Genomic DNA, 20,508 nt, shown 5'->3' with positions numbered 1-20,508 from the left:
GTAAAATCGATCTAAGCAAGTTTTGGACAATCATTTGTTTTTATTTGCGAGTTGATGAATTTTGGTTTCATAGTTTTATAATTTCTCTGCTTTCTTTTTTTTTTCTTGAAGCTCTTTCTGCTAATCGATTTCCCACAATAATAAAAAAATGAGTTTTATAAAACTTTCAGAATAATAATTTTTTACTTATTTTTTTTTTTCAAAAATGCAAACATATTTCCAAAGGCATAAAAAAAACTTTCCTGATATGCTAGTTATGATCCTGCCTATTAGCCATAAAAATAATACTTTTGGTTTCAAACTGTAAAAAACACAAAAAAAAAACCTTAAAGATGCCCTGTCTAGAAGAGCGGTTGGGTATTGGAGGGATAATTTATGTCACTTTACTTTGTTCCGTGGACCAATATGCAGTGATGTGAATCCATGACCAAATATTGATTTGGTCACATTGTTAATTACGTCTTGGCGGTGATGATCTCAGAGGGAATGTATGAAACAGAAGCACTTCGGGCTTTTTTTCTTATAAGCAGGTGCAATCAACCCATCTGTAAAAAATCTGAACTGCTACGGCAAATGAAATGTAATTTATTGTTAACCAAATGTTAATAAAAGCTCAATTTTGTTTTACCAAATTAGGATGATAGTGTTGTCTTACACATATGCTTAATACTTGATACTTGAGCTTGATTGGCCGCCCGTGGTTGCTGCTCCAGCATCGCCAGATCAGCTACAATTACACAAGGAACCAACCAACCAAGGAATAACTGCTTGGGACGAACAGACACCCTGGTGATCTTCTATGTTTAGGTGATAATGGCGCCTGCCTCGTCAGAATGCAGACCAATGAAGGGAAGGGAGGAATTGATGATGCATTAAACTGGCTCCCACAGTAGACCGTATATACCACTGCGTCTACGCCAGTTCATGCGAGAGTGTTGGGGTTGGGGGAGGCATAGCAGAGAGGCTTGCTCTTTGGCTAGCAGACTGCCTGTGTATCAGGCGTAAGGAAAAGCGTGCTATAATGGTGATAGAGTGGAAGCGTAGGGTAACGGTTTCTTGTCCGTCTCTGGTTCTAGCGATTGCTATGAACGAATAGGGTGTAAGTGGGATAGTAGAGAGTGGAAGATAAAAGCAAAAGGAAGATACGACTACAAAGTACGAGGAAAGGGACGGGCCTGGGATTGAACCCATGACCTGCTGCATATGAAGCAGAAGCAGTAGCCCATCAACTCCGTCAGAATGTAATGTTTGGAACACAAAACGGTTTAATGTCCGTTTCTGGTTCTAGCGATTACTAGACCATACAAATGAGTGTGGAATAAGTAAGGACTAAGTAAAACATATCGATATATATGGGTTACACTTACACGATACATTTACACAATTATACATTAGGGAGTTTTCTTAACAGATCCAATTTTGTCACATTTCAAGCTATTCTCGAGATATAAGTATAATTCTATCTCTAATTAATTCTTGTAACTTTCAGTATTGTTATACGTAGAACATTTTCAGTAAAATTGTTTTTAAAAGATATTTTGTTAGTACTGATGTTCGATATTTTTTCGGAAATCATCAAGTTGTTGAATAAAAGTCACTTATGCGATTATTAGTTTTACATGGCCCATACATAAACATAGTATAGAGGAAGCTTTCAAAACATTGTTGATGACACGCAAGTATTGAAAAGTGAGTGCAACATAAATTAATTTAACATTACGGTTCCATCCTCTCGCCTTGATTAAAATTCCGAACTGCACGAATAAATCCGTATTGGAATGAATAATTATAATCATTACAAGAGAATGATTACAACTCCCAAAATAATAAATAGATTAAGACAATAAAATTGAATTCCAATTGACTGTCATTTCTAGGCAATTTGATGACATATTTCAGTGAAACATTTCAACCAAATCGCCATACAAAAACCGAGTGTTCGGAATATGAGTGTTATTTATTTATTTAGTTGGTGTTACATTAATTAATTTGATAAAACTTCGTTAACGATGTTACGCCAACTTTCGCTGTCACTATCAAGGCTTAAAATTAGCTGAATTCGACAGGCCGACTGCGATACAACTCAGATCATTCTGTATACCATCAACATCATGCTGGTCACGGTAAAAAGAAGCAAGATATTATACTCCGAAAAATGACATTTGGTAGTGACGTCATTCCTATCGCAAACTCGAACGAGTGCAAAAGAGAGCAAGGCCTGCTCTCCTTTAATATCCTCATGGCCTCATGCTTAACGATAGGAATGACGACACATGTTTTGATGGAAAATCGTTGTTTACACGTGGGCAGAGCCTACCTTGTTGTGTATATCGTATCGTGATGCTGGTTATTCCATCACCAGTGCACTGATTGTGATAGAATATGGATATCACTGAAAGGTTAGGTTGAATCTTAAATTAAGCTAATAAAACGGCAACTTATCAGTACGATATATTTGACGGTGCTGTGGATAAATGGCAACTATGTGTTGGTCATCGAAAAACATTAAAAGCTTGGATAATTACCACGTGATCACTCATTCTACAGTGATTATGATCTAGAGGGCGGTGTCGCTTCACTCCTGTTAGTTGTCAAATCAAAATGATATTGATAGCTAGATAGTGATATTGATATAGTTTTAGGCGATCAGCCATCAGTTGATATGACTTTATATATATTGTGAAACTCTGAAATTTACTCGGTCCATGGCTGTGTCCCTCCAACTTCGATTTTGGCCCACGCTCTCCAGATCTTGTTGCACCTGATCAAGCCACCTCGCTCGCTGTGCTCCCGCCTTCTTGTGCCAACCGGATTCGACGCGAACACCATCTTTGCAGGATTGTATCCGGTAGTCTTGCAACATGCCTTCCGCACCCTTCCGGCTTTCGCAACCTTCTGGATACTGGGTTCGCCGTAGCGCCTAGCGAGCTCGTAGTTCATTCTCCGCGCCACACACAGTTCTCCTCCACACCGCCAAAGATGGTCCTAAGCACCTTTCGTTCGAACACTCCAAGTGCTTGCAGGTCCTCTTCTAGCATGGTCCATGCTTCATGTCCGTACAAGATCCAAAAGGACAAGACCGGTGGGTCTTATTAGCGTTTTGTACATGGTAGGGTGCAGAGCTACTTGGGCACTTCCATGATTCACTTTGGCATGGGGGGTTTTTCTAGGCCGAATTGTCTAAAACTTTACAACAAGGAGCACTTCAGTGCGTCGCATCTTGTGGCCAAATATGGGCTCAGTAGCTTTCAAAAAACCCCACTGCCGAAGTGAAACAAAAGTGCCAAGAATAGGATCCGGTTCTCTACATTTGTTGCGGGGGTGAATCTTTCTCGACCGCAGCTTCTTCTGGAGGCCATAGTAGGCGCGACTTCCACTGATCCACATGCGTCTCCGTATTTCACAACTAACGTTGTTATCAGCCGTTGACAAGGATCCGAGGTAGACGAGCTCATCAACCACATCAAAAGTATCCTCGACTTTCGTAACACTGCTTCCAAGGCGGGCTCCTGTCACGCTCGGTTCCGCCTATCACCATGTACTTTGTTTTTGACGCATTAACCACCAGGCCGACTTTTGTCGCTTCACGTTTCAGGCGGGTGTACAGGTCTGCTACCGTTCCAAATGTTCTGCTGGCAATATCCATATCATCCGCGAAGCAAATATATTGGCTGGATCTTGTGAAAATCGTACCTCGGTTGTTGAACCCGGCTCTCCACATAACACCTTCTAGCGTGATGTTGAACAGCAGGCACGAAAGTCCATCATCCTGTCAAAGTCCCCGGCGGGATACGAACGAACTGGAATGTTCGCCTGTATTCTTCGCTTCCCGGGAAAGCTGTACACGTCCATAATTTTCCATCGCTCTTCGCGGTCGATGCTATCATAAGCCGCTTTAAAATCGATGAACAGATGATGCGTTGGGACTTGGTATTCACGGCATTTCTGGAGGATTTGCCGTACAGTGAAGATTTGGTCCGTCGTCGAGCGGCCGTTGGTGAAATCAGCTTGATAACTTCCCACGAACTCATTTGCTATTGGTGATAGACGACGGAAGATGATCTGGGATAGCACTTAGTAGGCGGCATTCACGATAGTTTTCACATTCCAGTTTGTCGCACTTCTTGTAGATGGGGCATATGACCCCTTGCTTCCACTCCTCCGGCATCTGTTCCGTTTCCCAGATTCTGACAATCAGCCGGTGCAGACAGGCGGCCAACCTCTCCGGTCCAATTTTGATGAGCTCAGCTCCAATTCCATCCTTACCAGCGGCCTTGTTGTTCTTGAGCTGATTGATGGCATCCTTAACTTCCCTCAAAATATGGGTACAGGCTGGACTCCTTCATCTGCTGTGCTGACGTAGTCACTTCCTCCGCTGTCGTGACCCTCTGTGCCTATGTTCTCCATGCCATTCAGGTGTTCATCGTAGAGCTGCTTCCAATCACCTCACGTCCGTCCGTCAGGATGCTTCCGTCCTTATCCCTACACATTTCGGCTCGCGGCACGAAGCCTTTTCGAGATGCGTTAAGCTTCTCGTAGAACTTTTGCGTTTCTTGTGAACGATGCAGCTGCTCCATTTCTTCACATTCCGCTTCTTCCAGGCGGCGCTTTTTTGTCCCGTAATAGGCGGGTTTGCTGCTTTCGTTCCCTTTCATATCGCTCCACGTTTTGTCGCGTTCTTTGCTGCAGCATTGCAGCCCGCGCTGCATCCTTCTCCTCCAAAACCTGCCAGCATTCTTCATCGAACCAATCGTTACATGTCCTCCTTTCCACGTAGCCTACGATGCTCTTGGCTGCGTTGTTGATAGCTGCTTTTATGATGCTCCAGCAGTCCTCAAGAGGGGCTTCATCAAGCTCGCCCTCTTCCGGCAACGCTACCTCGAGATGCTGCGCGTATGCGGCGGCGACGTTCGGTTGTGTCAGTCACGCTAGGTTATACCGAGGTGGGCGTCGATACCGTACATTGTTGATGACGGATAGTTTTGGGCGCAGTTTCACCATCACTAGATAGTGATCAAAGCAGGCCCGGATTTGGGGGGGTGCCAAGGGGGCAAATGCCGCGGGCCCCCCGATCAAGGGGCCCCCCGAAAAGTGGAAAAAAAAGTGAAACATAGTTCAATGAATAATGTTTTTACATTTCTGTTTTTGAAGGTGAAACAGATTGGAATCAACTTCTCAGATCGCACTTAAATTTAACGAAGAAAGCATCCAACAACAGTCCACTTTTTATTTTGGCTTTGTGCACTAGCAGACAGTTTAATACAAGAAGATCAGGAACGTTTGCCTCCTATTTCTTCAGTTTAATGCTTTCGAAATCGTGAGTTAAATTCGAAATGCAAATCCGGTAAGATTTTTAACAGTTCTGGCCCAGATAGCCGTAGTAGTTAATGTGCAGTTATTCCGCAATTCCAAGATGAAGGCCTTGGATATGATTTCCAACGGTCGATGATTTTTTTCAGATTTAACGATTTCTAACAGAAATAATATAACACAAAATGTTGTTATTTTATAGTTACAGGTCGGACTCGATTATCCGTAGTATCGATTTTTTTTTCACTCCGGATAATCGAATCACTAAGAAAAAATTTAAATCTTTGAAAAATGAACTTACATATTATCTTTTTTTTGTTATTTTATTTATATGATGCGGTGGCGTAACCAGAAATTTTATCTTGGATCAGGAAAGACCCCTACAAGAAAAAAAAATTGACCAGCATACACAAAAAAAAACATTTTTTAAAGCCCCCCTTTTCTTAAATACGTTTTAAACTGCTAAACCATTCATATTGTATATTGCAATACCAAATTATCTCAGATGTATGCATAAAAATTGAAAAACAAGAACATCAAAAAACAAATTCCGGATAATCGAGTTTAAAATTCCGGATAATGGAATCTTGGATAATCGAGTCCCCGGATAATCGAGTCTCCGGATAATCCGACCTGTAAATTCCATACGATATTCATTTAGATTAATGAAAATCCTTTCTGTAGCAATATTATATCAAAAACTTTAAACTCTTCTCGGGTTAATATACACAGCTTTCTTGAGAAATTACAGTGCTCTATGTCCTGAAATAATCAGGAAACTTTTCTATTAAACACATCTGGCATTATACCAGAATTTCGATACATTCATTTCTATCGTATTTTTTTTCCATTTTTACCATATTCCATAATTTGTATTATTTTTTCATATTGCAATTTTTACTAAGAGTAGGTAAATTCTTAGTTTGTTATCATAATTTGAACCCAAATCCAAAGAATTGAAATGTATATGTTTCCCTATATTACTTGTTCAAGTGGATAGATTATCATGGTAATTTTGCTATGGTCTTTGCAAGATTTCTGCTCGAAAACTATTTACAGAAACCATAACATCGCATCATCCGTAAGTTGTCTAAGCATGTGCATAGTTCTTCTAAACTGTTTGACAATATCTGGAACCTTAAAATTATACAGCCTTGGGAAGGCTCATATTGCTAATTCTGGAATTTGTTTAGCTGACCGAATGTGGAGCTCATGTGCTTTTTTGAAAGCAATTGCTCTCTTTGTCTACAAATATTAGTTGAATATCTGATTAAAGCAACGGTAGACAATCGTTTGTTCCTTTACCGTTACGAAAATCAAATTAAGGAGTAAAAAGCATATTGTTCAATCTAGTCGATTTGCATGTTACTTTAATAGCAACTGTCGTTTAAGTTCATTAATTATCTTAAATATCTGCAACGAAAAAATAATAAAAATAAAAATTAAAAAAATAAAAAATAATCACACACAATGGCGTCTATTTTATTCCTGTAGGTACGCGAGGTACCAATGGTACGCCATGCCCAGCCATTTACCTCGGAATATGAGTCTGCTCGTAATTTGAGACAAAACGGTATTTAAGAGTTTAGACAATCAAATGGCTGAAAATTTGATCGAAACAACAAATAAAAATTATCGAAGAAATCCAATGAGGTCTTCAGTTCTACAACCGTACAAAGTGTATATTGTAAAAACATTATGCGGTTATTAGCGTACTCCTCATCAAGCCTTTAGCGTATCAGTAATTTCTCAAGGTTCAATGAATAAAGCTAATACAGTCAACTTTCGTTCGTTGCACTAATCCTGTAGCCCACTTAGTGAAAGACTTTCACTAATCGGGCTGAGTTTCAAGCTGTCAAATAACATAGAACAAAAGAAAATCAGAGCTACCAACATTGATAAATTGGGTCTTATGTCAGAAAATGACGTTTGCCTTCGTTTTAGGTGGGCTATAGCCCAACTAACGGGAGCCCAATTAAAACGTAGCCCACCTAAAGATAGTGCAACGAACGAAATTCGACTGTACTCTGAAAAACTTAAATAATCTAAGAAGTTTAGAGAATAAAGACTTCATATCGTTCATTTAATTTCAAGAGATTGGCGGTTAAGCTTGTTGATCTTAAGTCCTGTACTCAATTGAGTTCTTGAATAACCCTAGACAGTCATTCTTGTGTACATAATTTGTTAATTAATCTTAGAGCAACCACTCGTTGTAAGCATAACGCAGGCCTATATTCAAACGAGTTTTTGGATTATTTCAAATAGCCATTCCACTTAAAATTCGAGGGGAGGTCACTGGATATGCATTCAAATCTGAAAGCCTATAATCGAAAGCGTTCTTGAATAACCTCATATGACCACAACTTTACATTTCAATAAGTCCACATCCACGTTAAAATTATTTGAAAATAATAACTCTAATCTATGAATTTTTCCCATTTCGGAATTTAAGAATGGAACGAAACATCCTGAATTGAAAAGCCATCATTCATTTGATTAAATTTCTTTACAGAAAGGAGACCAGTGGGAACTGATTAGGTGGCCAGGCACAGTTGCCATTCTAGCGCTTCTGCTAGTGTTGTGTGCCGTTTTGCTGGTAGGAGTTGCACGTCACTCGCGATGTGCCTTGATTCTGTTCAGCGTGTGTGGACTGTTGGCCGTTACAGGATCCTGGCTCATGTCGGGCCTTTACTTGTCTACTTCGGTCGCCGTTGGAGATCTGTGTAACGACCCGGCTGATTTTCTCGTACATCAAGCACCCAACGAGTTACCGTCGGACATTCTACTGTATTATACACAATGTGACGTTTCACGTTCAAATCCATTCACTCAACGACTTCGCGAATCACACAATGCCATCAACAACGCTCGAAACTCGATGACCACTGTTTCAAAGTAATAATTCATGGTCAATTTACCAAAATCCACAATTTGAGTATCTGCTTCTAATTCACAGAATATCCCCGGTACTGTTTAAAAACGCCGGACTAGGGCCTAAGCTGGGATCAGTCAACGCAGACATCAAACTGTGCGAGCGCATTCTGACGCAGTTGACGGCCTTGGTTGACTGCAAAGCGGTTCACTATAGTTATCTAAGCGCAACACGTGGCCTCTGCGAGGGAGGACTGCTAGGACTTGTACTTATGCTGATTGCTAGCTTCATGGCAGCAATTCTACTCACTGTGATGGTTTGGGTTGACTCGCATACGTGGATATATATTAGAAAAAGGTGAGTTTTTTTTTCAAATCCTGGGTTTTGTGTACTTTTGTAAATTTATTTATTTATGTCCTTAACTATTCTACTAAAGGTATAGCTTTAAAAAGATCAATAATATTCCACCATACTCTGACATTAGGTAACTTAAGTGATTTATTCTTTTAAGGCCTAATTTTCTGATACGCCATCCTTCCACTCCCAACAAAAAATAATGGTAAAAAGCGTGTTCAAAACTCTAAATCTAAATCTAAGAAAAAATCTAAATCTAAATCTGAAAATCTAAACAGATTACTAAAGAAAGAAAATTGTACGAGAGATAAATCGAGAGTTTTAACTGCAGTCTAAAGTATAAATTTTACTCTTTATGGTCGTTTTTCTAAAAAGTCTCATACTTTTAAAATCATGTACGCATATTTATCGATCTACAGCAAAGTGTAAACGTTTTTCTCCAAATATTTCAATTGGTAATCTCAGAATAACAAATTATGAAAATAATTTGTGGAAAATAAAATCGATTTAATAACAGCAGTGTTGCCAATTTTATGTATTGTTAGTTCGCTTCGAGAGGTCTTCTTAAAATAAATCATTTGTTTTTCTATTGTGCTTTAAATGTAACGTGGGCACTAAGTAAGCAACTCTATGAAGTCGTTAGTTATTTTCCTATATTGGCACTTCCGTCAGGACGGACTTTAAACCAAAATATTCCACTTATATCAGTACCCTTCAAATTTAAAATATTTTTCTCCCTAAAAATTCGGTGAAAAGTGATTTTATGGTATCTGTAAAATAGTTGCTATATAAATTACTTTGTATTTTTCAGCAGGCTTCTGATTAATGATGCTTTCGAAGAACAAGCCTTTTTTGAAAATAGAAAAATATAGATTGTCACATTTTTCAGCCTAATTTCTAAAAATCGTTGATTTAGATAACCTCAAAAAATCTATCGTTCTAAACGTTGTTCTCTATCCGTGTGAAATTTAATTATTTTGGGGGATTTTTTATTATTACAACATTGTACAATATTAGTAGAACGATGTACAGAAAACTGATTGCAATTTCTTTGATATATTTAAAAGATACATCTTGCACAAGGTGCCCAGTTTTATAAAATGAACAGTCATTAATTTCTGCTTATTGTTGTATATTCTGACATAACCAAGGATGGAAAAAAAATGACTCTAGCGACAAACGACACAGGATAAAAACGGTCTAAGAAGGCCGTCGTTCTTGAAGCAGCATGATTTCAACACCTCACTACGCACGCGTATCACAGATATATGGAGCATCCGATGCACTGTTTGTCGCGGGACAAACAGTTTGTTGGATGTTGTAACTAACATGTTGCGATTAACGCGAATCGGAACGCAATAACTGCAATACTTTGTGCCCACACCATGCCAGAATGACTTCCACAACAAAAACGACATACTAGGAGGCAAATCGCAGACATAAAACAGCAAACATCATCGAAAAATTTACGAACTATTGATCGTTAGCCTACATGCCGAGCGATTTATTATTCGTAGAGCGTAGTTTGTTGTGATGACTTGACGACATAAGCTTTATCGTTGTTGCTATGCTTCCACGATAAAGAACAACCGCGATGCATCGAGGATTTTGTCATGATCACTAGATTTCCATCTTTGGACATAACTTCACAATCTAGGACAATTTTTTCAAATTTTTCTTACTGTCCTAAATAATGCAATAAAGCAAAGAATAATTTCATTTATTTAGTTAACATCTAAACAGATAACACTGAATCAACAATTTCACGCCACAATACTCAGTTCGTGGCCGCATCTCTCCATCCTCGGTTCTGCCCCAAGCTCACCAGATCGATACGAACTTGATCCGCCCACCTAGCTCGCTGCGCTTCACGCCTTCTTGTACCAACCGGATCCGACGCGAACACCATCTTTGCAGGGTTGATGTCCGGCATTCTTGCAACATGCCCTGCCCATCGTATCCTTCCAGCTTTGGCCACCTTCTGGATACTGGGTTCGCCGTAAAGTTGGGCGATCTTGTGGTTCATCCTTCGCCGCCACATACCGTTTTCCTGCACACCGCCAAAGATCGTCTTAGCACCCGACGTTCGAAGACTCCAAGTACTTGCAAGTCCTCCTCGAGCATCGTCCACTTCATGCCCGTAGAGGACTACCGGCCTTATGAGCGTTTTATACATGATACATTTGGTGCGGGTGTGAATCTTTTTTGACCGCAGCTGCTTGTGGAGGCCATAGTAGGCCCGACTTCCACTGATGATGCGCCTCCGTATTTCACGGCTAACGTTATTGTCAGCTGTCAGCAAGGATCCAAGGTAGACGAACTCGTCGACCACCTCGAAGGTATCCCCGTCTATCGTAACACTGATACCTAGGCGAACCCTGTCGCACTCGGCCCCACCAGCTAACAAACATGTACTTTGTTTTGGCCGCATTCACCACCAGTCCAACCTTTGCTGTTTTGCGTTTCAGGCGGGTACAGGTCTGCCACCTTTTCAAATATTCGGCCGACAATATCCATATCATCCGCAAAGCAAACAAATTGACTGGATCTCGTAAAAATCGTAACTCGGCTGTTTAGCCCGGCTCTCCGCACAAAACCTTCTAGCGCAATATTGAACAACAGGCACGAAAGTCCATCACCTTGTCACAATTTTGCACACCTTCCATCGTCGCTCTTATCAGTCTCGTGAGCTTCCCAAGAAAGCTGTTCTCGTCCATGATTTTCTATATGCCTATACTATCGTATGCCGCCTTGAAATCGATGAAAAGGTGTTGCGTTGGGACCTGGTATTCTCGACATTTTTGGAGGATTTGCCGTACAGTAAAGATCTGGTCCGTTGTCGATCGGCCGTCAACGAAGCCGGCTTGATAACTTCCCACGACCTCGCTTACTATAGGTGACAGACGACGGAAAATGATCTGGGATAATACTTTGTAGGCCGCATTTAGAATGGTGATCGCCCGAAATTCTCACAATCTAACTTGTCGTCTTTCTTGTTGATGGGGCATATCACCCCTTCCTTCCACTCCTCCGGTAGCTGCTCTGTTTCCCAGATTGTACCTATCAGCCGGTGCTAACAAATGGCCAACCTCTCTGGGCCCATCTTTATGAGTTCAGCTACGATACCCTCCTTACCAGCAGCTTTATTGTTCTCGAGCTGGTAAATGGCATCTTTAACCTCCCTCAAAGTGGGGGCTGGTTGGTTTCCATCCTCCGTAGTACCGATGAAGGCATTTCCTCCGTTGTCCCGACCTTCATTGCCTGTGCTCTCAGCACCATTCACGTGTTCGTCGAAGTGCTGCTTCCACCTTTCGATCACCTCAGGCTCGTCCGTCAAAATGCTCCCATCCTTATCCCTGCACATCTCGGTTTGCGGCACGAAGCCGTTGCGGGATGCGTTGAGCTTCTGATAGAACATACGCGTTTCTGGAGACCGGCACAGCTGTTCCATCTCCTCGCACTCACTCTCCTCCAGGCGGCGTTTTTCTCCCGAAAGAGGCGGGTCTGCTGTTGCCGTTTCCGTCTATAACGTTCCACGTTCTGCCGGGTCCCTTGCTGCAGCATGACCGCCCGCGCTGCATTCTTCTCCTCCAAAACCTCCTGGCACTCCTCGTCGAACCAATCATTCCGTCGACTCCGTCCCACGTACCCGACGTTACTCTCAGCTACATCGTTGATGGCTGCTTTTACTGTTCTCCAGCAGTCCTCAAGAGGGGCTTCATCCAGCTCACCCTCTTCCGGTAATGCAGTCTCGAGGTGCTGCGCGTATGCCGCTGCGACATCCGGTTGCTTAAGCCGCTCTAGGTCATACCGGGGCGGCCGTCGGTACCGTACGTTGTAAACGACGGATAGTTTTGGGCGCAGTTTGACCATCACCAGATAGTGATCAGAGTCGATGTTAGCGCCACGATAGGACGTCGATAATGTCGGAGAAGTGCCGACCATCAATCAAAACGTGGTCGATTTGCGATTCTGTCTGCTGTGGTGATCTCCAGGTGTATCGGTATGGAAGGCTGTGTTGGAAGTAGGTGCTACGAACGGCCATATTCTTGGATGCGGCGAAATCAATTAGTCATAGGCCGTTTTCTCTCGGTTATTATTCGTTGCTTGATTTTTTTTACGGCTGGCTTGCAGGGCCTGACACCAACCCCCTAGATTTCCGGAGGACCATTCCCCCTAAATGTTCGGAGGACCATAGTGCACAGTTTAGCTTAGAGTCCTTCTCTGGCACTCGGACGATAATCAGACGCCCCTGACATGGGGAACATACACTGTTGTGAGCTGCTCCTAACATGTAGTTCAGACGCTCAAGGTTTGCAGAAGCAAAAGCAAAAGCAAACCCCCCCCCCTGTCAGCATACGATCAAAGTTCCCACCGAGGGTTGGTTACCCGATCTTACCTAAGGTTACTCGTATCCCGGCCAGTACCGCGAGGAGGTAGGGATAGGAGTTGCTGGGCAAGAGGCTAAGGACCGCACAGAGGGGTCTTTTTTATTCCTTCAGGTACGCGAGGTACCAATGGTACGCCATGCCCAGCCATTTACCAACCTCAATATAGCAATATAGCAATAAAGCAAAGAAGTTTAAAGGTTTTATCCGCTCAAATTTAGAATCAGCGTCTGATTGTCGTATACACTGGTGATAAACTTTCCACCTTCGAAAATCACACTTTAATGTCAAAAATAATAGTTTGTTTGGTATCAGAGGATGGAGGAGTTCTTAGAGAACATGTTTTTCACAGGCACAATAAAGTATTTTGTCATGGACATATTTTTGGGAGCATTTGCGTCTTATGCGTTCGATATGCTTTTATTTTTTTGTTAAAGTTTAGTAAAAAATAAAAACAGAGGTTTTTAAAAGTTTTTTTTTAGGAAGAAATGTGTTCCTTCGGTTAGATACAACTAGCTCAATACTAGCTCATAGGATTTGAGCAAAACAGAGCCGCTTATCGCACTTATATGAAGGTTCAACCACGGATCTCCAAAATAAGCCGTTTTTTTTTTTGAAAATATGTTCAAGTCTCGAATGATCCGGGTATGAAATCATTCTATCATTTGATATACGCCACCAAGCGCGAAACGCAACATACTGTGGGCCATCTATACTTTGGTAGCGCAACTAGTCAGATGATGAGAGATTTAATTTATCACGCATCCATCACATGCCGCTGTGGAGAAAAATGAATTATTTTTCTGATAAAAGACGGTTAACAGTGAAATAGTTAGGCGGAAAAGGTAGAAATATCCATTCTCTATGTTATACATACGTTTGTTCGTTGTATTATTACACTACTTTCATAAAAATTGAGATCCGGCTGGTAGGAGCACTAGTTTGAGGTTGGAAAACCAGGATATGTGAGGTTAGTTTCATTGGAAGTTTCGCCTGAGCGATTTTTGCGCTTGAATAAAACACGTTTTGGGACATTCTCCGCTGCCCCCAAAAATACCATTGGATGGATAAATGAATTCTCTACCATTGGATCCCATTCAATTGCATGCATAACTTCACTTGAGCGGTGAAAATAAATATTTTGTTCCGAATGTTTTGAAACCATGTATGGGTTTGACATTGTTGTCGTAAACCATCATCATGACGACAGCAACCGCCCCAGCGAACGAATTGTCGTCTTGGGAGCGAATGGGCGAATGCAAGGAACAACGCCTGTGAAGAATCTCACTCCATCATTGATGTTCTAGAAGCTTTCATTACAAAGATATTGAACTCGATTGCATGATAAACTTTGAAGGCATGCTTCTCTAGTAAGGTGAAACTAACAGATAAAAATCATGTTCAAAGTGAAAAAATGAGTCTAAGGAGAATAAACAATACAAAAAATGAATAACATTTATGTTTCGTTTACATTTTCTTTGTAAAAACTACCATAAAACATGATATGACGATTTTCGCATTTATTTATGGGCCATACTGTAATATCATTTCGTTTGTTGTGTGCTTGAACTAGTGGATTCCAACTAACAGACTGACCTATCGATGGGCAACATTGACGAAAGTCCAGGGGCTTAATGATAAACTCACCCCCAGCACCTCTGCAAGTTGAGGAGTTCTCACCAGGCCCATCTTGATGAGTCTCGATTCGAAACCATCCCTTCCAGCTTGTTCTTCCAATCTATATTTCTTCCTTGTTGTCTTTCTTCTTTTTTTTGGCCCGGGCCTTCCTTAGCCAAGTGGTAAGAATCCACGGCTACAAAACAAAGCCATGCTGAAGGTGCCTGGGTTTGATTCCCGGTCGGTCCAGGATCTTTTCGTAATGGAAATTTCTTTGACTTCCCTGGGCATAGAGTATAATCGTACCTGCCACAAGAACACTAAACTGAGAAGCAGGCTCAAGAAGAAGAAGAAGAAGAAGGCGGCTACGTCCTTACTTGGACAGAGCCTGCTTCTCAGCCTGACGTTCTTATGAGAAGTTTATGAGTTTTGACAATTGACTATATTTGCATGTGTATATCGTGTGGCAAGCACCAAGATACTCTTTGGCCTGCGAAGTCGAGATAATTTCCAACCCGTAAAGATCCTAGACCAGCGAGATTCAAACCCATGACCGTGTGTATATTTTTGGAAAAAAAAATCCCTTGGCTTCCCATTATCCTACTCTAAAGTACGTATCATTTGATTTTTTTCTTAGGTAGCTTTATATACAAGACAATGTATAAGAATCTGTTTGAAATATTACCCTAGAACACTAAACTGTAAAACTGGTTTTCATAGCCACCTCGATGAACCTTAGAAGCTCTGTTGCGTTGATATTGCTGTGTGCGTTTGAAATGCAAATATCAAATGCGGGAACACCAAAAGCGGCAAGATTTTTCACAAGTAATGCGATGTCAAAGATAGGTTTTTCTTGCTAGGGCGGCGGTGATTTATACAATCGTTGCTAGGTGTCCTTTGATTGTTTTGTGTTACCGCATTCGAAGGACGTTTAGTCGAGATTTGCATCTCAAATGCAAACAGCAATAAAATTCTATAACTCGATAGATGCCTTTAATACAAACGGATAGATCCTTTAATCCAAACGGCGTTATGCCAAACGACCCAGACCCTTTCTGTATCTAGTAGGAAAAGATCTATGTAACCTAAGTTCTTACTTACAGCTTTAACATATCTTACGTATTAAGGTGAAAATGAATCGAAGCCAAAGTTCAAATTTTCAAGAGCACGGATCTGGAAAACCAAACATCCGTTTAAGCTGAAAACATAATCGATTGGTCACCAGCTGGTGGTGACCAATCGATTAGGTTTTCAGCTCAAACGGATGTTTGGTTCTCCAGATCCGTGCTTTTGAAAATTTGAACTTTGGCTTCGATTTATCTTCACCTTAAGCATTTAAAAAAATTAATATACTATCGTAAAAATATGATCATGTAAATACTTTCATTTCTTGACAACTTTATTGTAATATAGGAACGACTATGCTCAAGTAGAAGAACAATCATATGTATCAGCCCATCAACTTCATCCTCAAAACCATCAGAATATGAATACCAGAACACTGCCACATCAACATAAGGGGTATTCTATGAAATTATATTGAATTACTTAGAGCATCTTTATAAAAACTGTCTATTTAATTACAGCCCACCGGTGATCAGTGGCTCCCAAACATTGGCACATCCAGGACGAAACCTTAAACATGAAATGACCCCTCAGCAGCAGGCCCACTTGCACCATCATCATCAGGCCATGATGAGACAAGGAGGAACGCATACCCTCGGACGATTACCATCTCACAATAACAGTCCAACCCACATGCATGGACCAAACAACGGCAAGTACGCCACTCTGAGCAAGCACTGCAAGACATTAGACGCAAATGATTTTTACTGAAGTTACGCCGCCTGTAACGATAAAAAATATCACCCGCCGAATATGCAACACTATCATACGCTAAGTCATCAGCAACAACAACAGCTGATGCAGCTGCAATTGCAACATCAACATCAACTGCAACAGCAGCAGCAGCAGCAGCAGCAGCAGCAACAACAGCAACAACAGCATTCGCATATGCCACCACATACTCGCCACGTGCAACATCCTGGTCACACAATGACCATCAACCGAAAAGTTATCGAACAGAACCACTACAGCGAGGATAACCCTCCGCCATTGCCACCATTGAGAAATCCTCAGAAAGCACTAGAATCGGTTCAAGCAATACCAAGTCTCAACGATAGTTCCATAAACGAACGCGATAAACAGATATACATTTGTTCAACACTCAAAAATCCAAACAATCATAACACGAACAATAATAACAATAGTAGTAATAACAATAGTAACAGCAATGGTAACTCAACTAATAACCCGAACAATGTAGTTAACCACTACGGAACCATGAAGAACAATGCACAAACAGTAAAGAACCAAACAACATTCAACTCGACGCCTCCAACTACGACTAAGCCATTACCGTCGATCATCAACACTCCATTGCCGGAAATTCCCAAACAACCACAGCAGCCACCAGCACCAGCAAAAGATGAAATATACGTGAAACGGAAGCTGATTGATCAGAACAGTAAGTTTGCCACTCTGAAGGCCATTCCTTTGCCGAAAATCGAAGCTTTGGAGATTGAAGCTCAAAAGAAGAAAATGGCCCAAGCACAACAACAAAAGCAACAGCAACAACAGGAAGCAAACACCCCTAACAGTAACACGGTGTCGGCAGCGAACGCTCCCTTGCCCCCACCACCGGTGACGACCATGAGCAGCACCATGACTGCATCCCAAATCCAATCCCTTCCTTTGCCACCACCTCCACCAGAACTGATAGAAGAAGAGGACCTGTTGCCTCCTCCGCCGCCACCGGTAATGAACCACGACGGTGAATTGATGCTAGGCTGTGATGATCAAACCAACAAGCCCAAAAATGATCCCAAAGAAGTGATATACGCTACCAAGGCGGTAAATGGCGGAAACAAGGGCGCAAGCACCAATGGCCAAAATGGCGGCATTATGAACAACAGCAACCCAACGAACACGGCTAACAATAGCGACGAGAGTAGTTTCTATGCGGTAACAGAGCTGTAAACTGTCACGAACTGTTCACAGACAGCGTATAATAGGTAGGTGTTGCATTTTTACTTTTCCATAGGCGAATGATGATTCGTAATGAAAGGAGAAAGGGTGAATGAGAAATCAAAATAAATCGTTACAGGCGGACTAGACGACGATGACTACTTTAGGCTTAACTAGAAGACAGATAATACAAGCGAGCCAGAAAGCTGGCCTTGGTGATTTTCCAGAAGCTCTCTGGAATTGGTTAAACAAATCGATTGACTCGATTCAGATATACATTAGGAACAAGCTCGGTGTGTTGAGATGAAACATGGTTTTTTCAAATGCTTGTGGGTCCATAACGTTTTGGTTTATTTCATTGATGGTTCTTCCGCAACTCTCACCGGCATTCTTCAAAGAATGTGTTCAATTTTCAAGGTATGTTTGCAGAATCCCTTAGCACAGGGTTTTTTAACCGATGGTTCGCGGACCCGTGACGACTATACAGGGGGTCCGAGAAGCCATTGTAAATAGGTATGTGTCATTTTGGTTGATGAAAAAATGAAAGGAACCTCTTTCAACGTTTGTTATGCGATAGAGAATTATTAGCGTGTTCTAAAAAAAATGACTAGAAAAAATTACTTTTTTTATGTTCATAATGACTGATCAACCAATCCCAATTTTACCTTACTGACTTTGCATGATATTTTTTTTAAGTGTGACAACAAATCAAATGTCGTTCGTAGAGGCCGGAGTAAATTCATGGCATATTTTTGGCTCAATCATTGACAGATTTTTCCAGCTTCTTTGGAAAGTTTAAGGAATTTGAAATATTTGAAATTCTCTACTGTTTCTACTTAAACGATTGACTGACTCTAGAGTTCATAATAAAAATTTTAGCAAATTATTCGAACATCTCAAACTGATATTTGCAGTATGTAGTAAATTATATCTTTATTATCGAGACTTTCAGCCGGTGACTGCTTCAGTAGTATGTAGTGATCATAGAAAGATTTCTGCAAAGATTCTTGATCTGACTGGGTTTTTGAAAAACATCTGGCGAATTTCAACGAAGTTTTGTAATGTTGGCTTCTTGAAAGCCCATTTCAAATTATTCAATGCAGCTTGCAGAAGTGTTGCATGAAGGACACGCAACTTTTCTTTGGATTTTTTTTTATCAAAAGCTTCACTAATCGACTAATCCTTCAACCGAGATCTATATTTATTACTCTAGAAAATCTTTCAAAGATGCCTACTGATTGTTTTCCAAGAGAATTCACAACAGTTTATTCCAGAGTTTTTTTGTTAAGAAAATCGAAACTCCAAGGAAAACAAAATAATAAAGTAATCCTTGAGAAAATTACTGGAGGTAGTAGCGCGGGAGTGATCTCTGGAGCAAATTCTGAAGAACTTTCTCAACTTGCATGCAATTATGCTTTATCTGCTTATATGCTGATTTATGTGTTTAATTACCTACATCAGTTAGATTGAAGGTACTAAATAAAATGAATCAATGAAGTTTGTTGTAGCTTTGTTATTGAATGGGTAATTTTTGATTATCTGGAAAAGTATTGTAGCTGGTCATCTAGAAGTAACAATGAATTTTGTGTGAGCATGTTCAAAAACTCGATCTGCAAATGCTCGGTGGATAGAATCACCAAAAAAAAACAGGATTTAAATTTTTTTAAACAACATCAAAAGCAGTATTCTATACAACTTTGACGGCATGTAACACAATTTTGTGATGTGCTATAACATTTCTGAGAACGCAAATGTATTTAGCGACCTCAAATTCACTGGAGACACATAATTTGATCTTTGAGGCACGCGTTCCTTTGTGTTATTATTTGATGGAACCTCAATCAAAAAAAAAATCTCTAAAATGGGTTCACCAATTTCAATCGTTTTTTGCAACTGACTCTCATCGAACTATTGTTTTGAAATGCGATTAATTGTTTTGGATAATGAGAAAAAAAATGTAGTTTGAGTTATTTACTTTAGTTATTGTATCAATTATTTAACAAAATCTGGTTGAAGGGCTACGTTTTTATTATCCTACTAGGGTATTCCTGACGGTACTTATATATGTTTGTTAGGAACCATGAAAATGAGCAAATAAATGTCATTATGGACACATAAGCATTCGAAAAGCTACACCATCTTACTTCGCAGAATAGGGTTCCTTTTTAGAATATGTAATTTATTTCAATGTAGAATGTGCAAGTCTCAGAAACTAAGCAAATGGTTTTATCAAAACTTCCCTTTCACAAAGAAAAAGTCAGACAACAAAGAAACAACAGTAACCAGCAAGCACGAATAATTCGAAGCTTTTGTGTCTACGCTACGGGAAATATGAGAGTGTAAAAAAATGTTGTTTAGACTTCTAACAATATTCATAACTTTTCAATCACGCTACATATGAGAAGAGATAACGATCTCATGGTTTGGTTACCACTTTGATTGGTGTTCATTCATTATGTTCATCCATTTAGGTTATGTTCATATTCATACTTTACGCCAAAGATTACATGCTAGTCTGAGAAGTAAACACCTGCTCAAATAAAATAACAACTCTACAAACTTTACAAATATTATTTTTATTAAACCCGCAATTCCACTTTACCGAAAGAGTTTATTACAGTTTAGACAGAAGACTAGAGCAAATCAACAAGAAAAAAAAACAAACGGCATTAAAACTAATGTTGGAAGGAACAGGACTAAATTCAAACTAAATCTTTTTGATATGCATATTAATGTAATTGATATTAAAGCTAAAAACATAAGAAAAAAATACATCTGTCGGAGGAAATAAAATGGCGCCAGTTGCAAAGGAAAATTTTGTAGCGAATAAATGACAAACGAAAAAGAATGGCAATTTATTTCGAAAAGCGCAGTTTTAGAAGTCAATGCGAGCATATTGTAATGGGAGTACCCTTAAACCAAATATTTAATTAAATATAT

The 20,508-nt window shown here is 40.3% G+C and overlaps 1 protein-coding gene across 2 annotated transcripts in view; it reads left to right on the top strand.

Annotated features, from left to right (window-relative positions):
• The window catches only part of LOC5580108 (protein tweety), a 41,355-nt gene extending 21,100 nt beyond the window's left edge, over nt 1–20,255 (top strand). Inside the window, exons 3-6 of one of the 2 annotated variants that reach the window (XM_001654990.2) lie at nt 7,823–8,205; nt 8,267–8,539; nt 15,955–16,062; nt 16,128–20,255. In XM_001654990.2, coding sequence (XP_001655040.1) covers nt 7,823–8,205; nt 8,267–8,539; nt 15,955–16,062; nt 16,128–16,377 — 1,014 coding nt within the window. In that variant the 3' untranslated portion in view covers nt 16,378–20,255. The remainder of the gene's footprint in view (nt 1–7,822; nt 8,206–8,266; nt 8,540–15,954; nt 16,063–16,127) is intronic. The other variant, XM_021848786.1, reaches the window with a different exon arrangement.
• The last annotated feature ends 253 nt before the right edge of the window (nt 20,256–20,508 follow it).

This window comes from Aedes aegypti, chromosome 1, assembly GCF_002204515.2.
Source record: "Aedes aegypti strain LVP_AGWG chromosome 1, AaegL5.0 Primary Assembly, whole genome shotgun sequence".
NCBI classification, from domain to species: Eukaryota; Metazoa; Arthropoda; class Insecta; order Diptera; family Culicidae; genus Aedes; species Aedes aegypti.
The sequence above is the reverse complement of the archived record's forward strand: the minus strand, read 5'-3'. Positions and strand labels throughout refer to the sequence as shown.